Source organism: Lactuca virosa, chromosome 8, assembly GCF_052849685.1.
Source record: "Lactuca virosa cultivar CGN04683 chromosome 8, Lactuca_virosa_CGN04683_v6, whole genome shotgun sequence".
Lineage (NCBI taxonomy): Eukaryota > Viridiplantae > Streptophyta > Magnoliopsida > Asterales > Asteraceae > Lactuca > Lactuca virosa.
Window position 1 is genome coordinate 146,220,387 of NC_136433.1, and position 8,684 is coordinate 146,229,070.

At 31.9% G+C, this 8,684-nt stretch overlaps 2 protein-coding genes across 2 annotated transcripts; both read right to left on the bottom strand.

Moving 5' to 3' along the window:
- Positions 1–519: 519 nt before the first annotated feature.
- On the bottom strand, positions 520–1,381 carry LOC145130923 (uncharacterized). The gene is made up of 2 exons (XM_079065675.1): positions 1,252–1,381; positions 520–1,178 (listed from the first exon to the last, which is right to left on the bottom strand). Exons 1-2 carry the CDS (start codon positions 1,379–1,381, stop codon positions 520–522), a joined length of 789 nt encoding a protein of 262 aa, XP_078921801.1.
- A 4,538-nt stretch (positions 1,382–5,919) lies between these two features.
- LOC145134731 (protein YIP4b-like) lies at positions 5,920–7,494 on the bottom strand. The gene is made up of 3 exons (XM_079069568.1): positions 6,797–7,494; positions 6,450–6,524; positions 5,920–6,364 (listed from the first exon to the last, which is right to left on the bottom strand). Exons 1-3 carry the CDS (start codon positions 7,310–7,312, stop codon positions 6,104–6,106), a joined length of 852 nt encoding a protein of 283 aa, XP_078925694.1. The 5' UTR covers positions 7,313–7,494; the 3' UTR covers positions 5,920–6,103.
- Between the last annotated feature and the right edge of the window lie 1,190 nt (positions 7,495–8,684).

Genomic DNA, 8,684 nt, shown 5'->3' on the forward strand with positions numbered 1-8,684 from the left:
TCAGAATGAGTGTGATAAAAGAAGAATTACAACCTTTCGGGAAGTAGCTGGAAGTGAAAAACTCTACAATTTCTTTAACGACATCATCTTAAATAAGGTACCAAAACTTTTTAAGGAAATATAAGGTAAATCAATCTAGACCCGGAGACTTATCTGAACCACACTCCCACACCGCACATTTGATTTCATCTCAAGTCATGTCATCTTCCAACACCCGAAGTTGTTCATCTCTAAGCCTATTAGGAAAATTCTCCATAAGATGAAGTCGTGGCTGTATTGGCTTGGAAAAACGGTTGGCGAAGTGCATAAAAATTCACGTTTTACCCGATTCGGAACTGAAACCCAATCACCATAAAGTAAGATGCCTCTAATGTTTTGTTGTCTTCTTTTTTGTTAACAATACCATGAAAATACTTGGTATTTTCATCCCTTTAAATAACCCACGTAACCTTTGCTTTTTGAGCAATATCCAACGCCTCTACCCGATCAATATCCGTAATTGCTTTCACTACCGACATTCTAGAAGTCAATAATAGTCGAGGACCCATCCTCATGATGCACTTGGCTTTCCAAATCAGCCAAAGTTCTTTCTAAATCCAATTTAGCTGAATGTTTCTCTACTCTCTTCGTATGATTCCATTGGCGAATGCAATTTTTTAAGTGTTGTAATTTTTTCTCCAAACCCACCATAACATTAACCTCAATAACACCATCATTTTTCCAAGAATTCTCAACTATCTTTACAAAATCATCATCTAAGAACCAGGAATGATAAACTCTAAAAGTAATATGACCATAATTAATGATCTCCTCACGAAGAAGAATTGGGCGATGATTAGACAAAAACCGATCTAGAACTATACCAGATAAACGAGGATACAATTCCATCAGACCATCTGAAATGAGAAATCTATCCAATTTACCCATCTTGCCAGCCACTGTATCAGTCCACGTAAAAGAATATCCACCAAGAGAAACATCAATAAGACTAGAATCTGAAATAAATTGATTAAGATAGTCTGCTACATTACTATGAAAAACTGACCCAAACCTTTCACTTTCGTATCTAACCTCTTTAAAATCACCCATAACCAGAATCTCACCCGCCCATCTAATAATAACTGCCAATAACCTATTCCAAAGCAACCTCTTGGACTGCAAATCTTGAGGAGCATACACTGAAATTAAAAGCAACAGAGTGTTAGTTATCATCCAAACACCTTCCACCATAACAAAATTCGAATCACAAACAGTCCTTTTTTTTAGAAAATATCACCTTATCCCAAACACATAAAATACCACCAGAAAGACCTCTAGAAGAAGAACATGTAAAATCAAAAAAAGGATTTCCCCACAATCTCCTAACAGTGAACAATTCCATTTATGTCATCTTAGTTTGTTTTAAAGAAAGAAAATTGACACAATGTTTAGTGCACAACTCCCTCACCCATTTTTTCTTAAAATTCCTTCCAAGACCTTGAATATTCAATGAAAGAATATTCATTTATCACATTCATCCTCCTTATAAACATCTAACATCTCTTATAAATCCTTAATGCAACCTTTCATTGAATATCCCATGGTTTGCCCAAGCTCAATAAATGCATCCAGTTTATCTAGCATAGAAAACCCATCTGGTACTTACTTTTTTTACACGAGTCAGTGTGGTAAGAAGAAGAAACTTCCAAAATTTCTTTTTTTATCTTTGTTTTTTTTAAAACATTGCCACTTTTTCCACTATTCCTGTTACTTGATTCCCCACGCAAGTTATTCTTCTTAAACTCAGATGAGTTCATGACCTCACACACCTCATCTTTTGAACTTGATTCCTACCCTATTTTTATCTGCCCATCGTTGGCCTGGAACGTTGAATGTTTGTCCTGATAAAGTAATGGATATAAAGCAAATGGGTCTTCCGAATTTTCAGCTACTTTTTGTGGAGAATGCACTTCCTCACATACTCCTTTATGATCATTATTTTCATATTTTAACATTGATTCTGCTACACCTTGAGAGTCATTATCATCCTTCCAAATTTCCACCTAAATCGATTTCACAGAACCATCATCTGCATTCTCTTCAAACATATCATCCTCGTGCAATATTTTCCACAGTTACCCTCTTTGGTAGAGTAGAATAAGTTAGAGGTATGGACTAACTGAGGATATCCATCGTGGAATCAGTTGGGGGAGGGCGCTCATGACGTGATGTATGATCAAAAGTCTTCATATATAGGTATAAGTGAAAGGGATAAACTAACTAAGGATATCCATCTCGGAATCGATTAGAGGTAAGACAATCATGATGCTAGTGTGATTAGCCTCCTCTTGATCATGATGTGATGTGTGATCAATCCTCCTTAGCGTGTCCAAGATATATTAGTATTCATATGTTGTTTGAATTTATATGCTATTTGTAGGTATATGAATAATATAACGGGTGAGTGTTGTGTAGGCTTACTAAGCGTTTTTGTTTTCCTGTTGTTATTAATATTTTGCAGGATTACTAGAGAAGAACTCAGCTTGACTGCAGCAGCATTCACATTACAAGTTTAAAACTACTTTGAATATACATAGTCTTCCGTTATTTACTCTTAATGATAGTGATTTCTGTAACACTAAAAGCAATGATTTTATGTATAAATGTTTTATCATCAACTTTTAATTGGGACAAAACAAAAGTTTTAATTTTTGCTATAAAAGAATCAGGGTGTTACATATAGAGTGTTGAAAGTGTGTTGTGAAAGTGATATGAATTGTTTAATATGTATGTATTTATATATAAATGGTTACAATGAAAAAAAATTAATTGTAACGGATAGTTTTCCGAGGGAATAAAGAAGTGGTTCAGTGGTCTACCACCGAGCAACATCAAATTCATGTTTACCGCATATGTATAAGGGCGTGGGATAGTTGTCCATGCCCGAACGCCATCTCAACCATCGTCCTCGTCCGATGATAGTAGATCGGATGGTCTAAGAACAATAAAGAAATAACCTTTAAATAATTTTCATATTTAATATAATGGTTACTTTCAAACAAAGTAATAAATATAATGATCATAAAGCAAATGTTTTTTATACTAACACCAAAACGGGGAATTTTAAAAAATGCTGACAAATATGTTCCCTTTTATGGGTATGGTTTCCTTGAATCATGATCAAATCAGAATGAAATTTTTGGTAGGAATGTAAGAAATTTTTTATATGTATATTTTTTTAGCTAACCAACAAAATAAATAATTAGATGAATCAAAAGTAAGATGATTCACAAGAAAAAATTCCAAAAAAAAAACCTTCTTGATTCATTTTTAAGTAATTCAAGCAAAAAATCATTTTCATGACAATTTTAGTGAATAACTACAAAATCATCACAAAAATAAATCATCGATATGTTTTTTTGGAATTTTTTTATGAATCGTGTTATTTTTTATTCATCTAATGATTCATTTTTTTGGTTCGCCAAAAAAATATGTAGAAAAAAATTTCTTACCTTCCTACCAAAAAAATATTTCTTACTAGATCTAGATCCCGGTTTCCTTTAGGTGAATGAGATGTGTACTTATTTTGCTTGTAGTTTCATCCATGTTCAATAACTGGATTTGCTGTAATTTTAAAAGATAAATTATATATGTACCCCTAGTTAGTTGTTGTGCCATGTATGAATGGATGAGTGTGTATACTCGACCCATTTTATAAGTGAGAGAGTATATACAGTATCACTTTTTTGAAAATATAAATAAAGACTTGTTAGGATCTCTAACGAAATAATTCACTGAAAGTTAATAAAAATAATAATTTAAAACATGTATGATTTACCATATAAGTTTTTGTTTGATTAAACAAGTTACAACAAATTTTAAAAGCTGCTGATTTTAAGCAATGATTATCCAAAATAGTTAAAATAAATCTAAAACATATATGATTTAAGCGTATCATATAAAAAAATAGATATGATATTAGTTGACAAAAGGTATAAAATAGTTATATGATGTATAGAAAGTTCAGATGTGTATAAATATCAAGCTATTTTGTGTCGAATATATCATAAAAACACGAAGGAAAAAGAATAATAGTAGTAGGAACTAGGAAGGGACCCATGTGTTTTAGGACTGGAGTTTAGTGATTTCCAGTGACATTCTTTCTGTATGTTTATTTTTGCATTTAAAAAAAACGATATAATGCTTTAATTTTGAGTAAAAAATATAATGTTTTAGTTGCTAAACTTATTTATTTTATTGTTAATTTTTTTTGGAGACGGCAAACGAATTAATATTGAGTTATTTTATTGCTAATTGCCATAAATATTCTGATACTGATTTTGATCTACCCTCAGATTAAATGACATTTTAAATATTTAATTATTTGTAAATATTATTACTGGCCTTTTATGACTTAATTCCTAAAAAAATATAAATAAATAAATATTGGTTACACCAGAAATTCTACGTTTTCATTGTTGCAAGCTATCAGCCTTAATTTATTTTCGTGCTTATTGATCTTTATGATAAAAGATTTAGATGCAATATATAATAATATATATTTGTTTATTTGTTTTTAGCATCTTATTTTCATTTTATTCCTAATATAATATTACATTTTCAATCTTAATTGGCTAATTTTTTTGACGATATTATATTTATTAGAAAAATAAGTATTTAATAATTATAAATGTTTTATCATATGTTATATTTTTACAAAGAAAGAGCACGAAGTGATTTCTAGAGACAATGTTTGGTTTGATTAGATTTTTGAAGCCAAATTTGCTGTCTCCGTCATTTGAATCGTGAAAACTAGTTGCCGGTTGGTACTCAAACAGCCAAACTCCATGATTTTTTAATAATTTTATGTAGTCATATTGATATATTAATTTTTTTAATCCACAAGATTATGTAAATATTATATTCACACAATAAATATTCTATAAGTAAATTTATAGACATTAGTTACCATTTCCTTAATATTATTAAGAGGTTTATTAAGTTATTAGTTTTTTGAAAAGTTAATAAATCAAAAAAAAATGTTTGCCAATATGAAAAATGAATTTTAAAATAATTTCTCATTAACCCTTTAGAAAGAAAATTTCAGTAAGTTAGGATTTCTAACTTTCCAAAACTCCTTATAACTTTTTGAGTTGTACAACACAAATACATTTTAAAACATGTATAAGCTAACACAAATATTTTTTAAAAAACAACTTATTGATTTATTGATTTTTCTCATTACAAAAGCTAATTCAAACCTAAAAAATTCATTTTCTCATCACCATAAGTTAATAATTCATTTTGTCTAAAAGTTCTCAAAATGAAATCCCAAACACCCTCTATACCACGTTGATTTGTTTGATATTAAATAATAATAAAAAAAAAAAAAACTTTTTAAAAAAACTACTTATTGATTTTTCCCATTACAACTTTTTAAACACTCTTGAATGAACCTTTGATTGGTTCGGTTCATTAAAGGTTGTTGATACAGTTGTTCTTGTTTCTAATCTTTGTACTTTTATATGGATTGGGAATTTGTGATTCTTTGATAACACTACATGATTTGATTGCAAACCAAAAAAATTGGTGAAGAGAGTCAAAACTACATATCCTAAACCAGCAGTAGGTAGTGGGTAATGTTGTTGATGAATTGAAGCCCATCAATCACCTTTTTTCTGTTATGTTTTGTTCTTGTTACTTGTTTCAACTGTGAATATATGATAATACAGTTGTTAAAAAAAAATTGGCAACAATTTCACATGATGTTGTTATGAGGTTACATAATGCCCCATATGAACAAGAGAAAGAGGTAAATCCCTATTGTGGATTCAATGCTACCATTACCAAAATGGTGTCGTTTTGAATTATTGAGGTAAACAACAATATAAAGTATTTAAATATATTTTGAGAGTTGATTCATAGTATCATACTACGATATTTGTTAAACATGCCAGAGTTAAAACTGCCATAAAAGAAGCTAAAAAGTTGATACAAAACTTTCTTACACACATGTATATAGTACTACCAGTACTAGTATTATAAAATTAAAAAAAAATGGGCATCTAGTCATCTACGAGGCGTATATTAATTCCAGATAAGAAATGATGTAAAATATTATAAATTAATTGATTGCAATGATAAGGAAACCAACAGATACATACATGAGAAGAACAGGATAGAGTGCAAGGGCTTTTCTTCTTGGGTTGACAGCTGTACTCATGAAGGGATACGCTGCCCATGAGCTCCACGCTAATGTCACGCACACCACCACCAATTTCACAATCACATTGTCCTTCATCAAGCAGATTAGTGCTCCGATGTCCAGAGGGAATAAGCAGTAACCCAAAAGACTCAGACTTTGGAAGAATATTATATGTCCCCCCTGTTATTCATTCATCATCCAAATAGAGTTCTTATTATATGCAAGAAAAACTTTTATCATGTGATGTAGTAAAAGAGAAAATTACCAGAAGTAAGACGTTGAGTGTAAGAATGATAGCACCTGTTGCCAGCAGTGCGAAAGCCACAGCAAATACTTCAGACTGTAACAAACTTCTGAGTGATAGGTAAGAAATTCTAGTATGAAAATGTCATGCCTTAGGTATAAACAGATTTTATAGGAAAAAAGCACTCTAAAAATGTCAGGTAATTATATAGAAACTGAAGCAACACCAATATCAATCATCGGATTATGATCATGCTCAATATGATTGTAAAGTAAACACTATGATCATAGATGAAAGATCTAAGATGCAATGACTAACAACAGGGAAAACATTCTACAGGATAACAGATTATGGATGAATGAAAATACCTTCTTTACGGAGGCAGACCAAGACAATGTGAGTCCTAGAAACACAATGAAGAAGAAGGGTCCCCACAGATCCCAATCTCTCAATGCCTTCCCAGGATCCTCGCGATATGGATTTGGGAACACGACTAATTTCAAATTACTAACGATCCTCGATAGATCTCTTTTCACCGTGTCCCAAACAGGTTCGGTTAACGTGTTGGGAAGTGGCCCGAAGCCGCTCATGCTCGACTGCGGCAAACCTGAATTGGCATGACGGATGGAGTTAGAAGGCGGTGGAGGTGCGGAAGGTGCGGAAGGTACGGAATTCTGTTTTTGAGGAGGCGGAGGAAGATTAGAGGGAATGAAAGGTGAAGTGGACACAGGGATGGATGGAGGCGTAGGGGACGGAGGACTGGCAGGGAGGACGGTGGAGGGGCCGAATTGGACACTGGCGGTGATTAAATTTTCGATCTCATCGATGTCGGATTGGGATGATTGGTTGAGAGGTACGTTGTCTCTCTCGTCGATGTGAGACATTTTTGGTGGAGATTCCGGTGGCGATTGGGTAGATCTGAGGTTCGATACGGTGGCGGTTTCAGATCATTTTGGGGGAGGAGGGGTGTCACTGTAATAATTAACAAACTTGTAAATGCAAAAGAAACACGAGTACACGACGACTTTGCTTTGTCCTTTTGCCGCAAATGGCCCTTCAACTTTTCGGGAAACATGAATCCATTTTTTTTATATAAAACTTTTACAATAAGGTGTTCTTCAAAGTGAATATTGTGTATATTTGCTATTAACGTTGACTTATGTACCTGTTTATAGAATAATGTTCACATCAATTTTTTGAAACATTAAAATAAAACTTCCTAATCTAATATTGTTTATATGTGTCGACTATATCATGCTTATCTTCACTTGGATTAATTTATATGTGGGCCTGGACCTAGAATAAATTTTTGATTAGTTTTAATTAATTTTGTGGAGTTAGGAAATCATTTTCGCAAATATATATGTTTTTCATTGGTAAAACAGGACTCATTTAATATAAAAGTCATAAACATTATCTATTAGTTAGTCTTAATCAAAATATCATTATCATAGTCATAATCAAAATATTGTCATTGTAGTTACAATCAAATATCATCATTAAATTCATAATAAACATATCGTTATTAAAGTCTTATTTAAAATATCGTCATTAAAGTCATTCAAAATATAATCATTGTAGTCAAACTCGGAATATCGTCATTATAGTCATAAAAATAATAGATGCAATGCAATATGTTTCTAACCATTTCCTAAGTCATTCTCATATGTCGAACCCCACACGTCATATACTCATAAAGTTAGAAGTGTCTCACATCAACATCATAGGAGAGTAACAAATCAAATAACCCCTAACCGCTAACTATTACAGGGAACTCCTAAGTCATAGTTAAGATAATTTAACCACTCACAAAAATCCATTTACAATGTAGTTACCCGTGCATGCAAGTGATGTAGTGTTTATAATGTTGCCGCTATGTGATTGGCACTCTTGATCACATCATAATATAGTCATTTGCCATGACTTTTTATGGTGGACAAGCTCAAATCATTCCCATCCTAACATGAATGCTCATATTCATAAGGAAAAATTATTTGAAATCATCATAGTTGTTTAATGTTTAAAACGTAATCTTTAAAAAAAATATAATTTCATGAATACACATATAGTGTAACGACATGATTTTTCAAAACAAATTTTTCAATTTTAAAACTCATAAAATATATGTCTCGTCATTAATTCTCAAAAACAACCAATAATTTTTCAATACAATTATTCAAATCCAGGATCCACAATCATAGCTCCATATCAAGAGTGTGTGTACAATCACGTCGGTGCCTTCCCGCGATCCTCGGA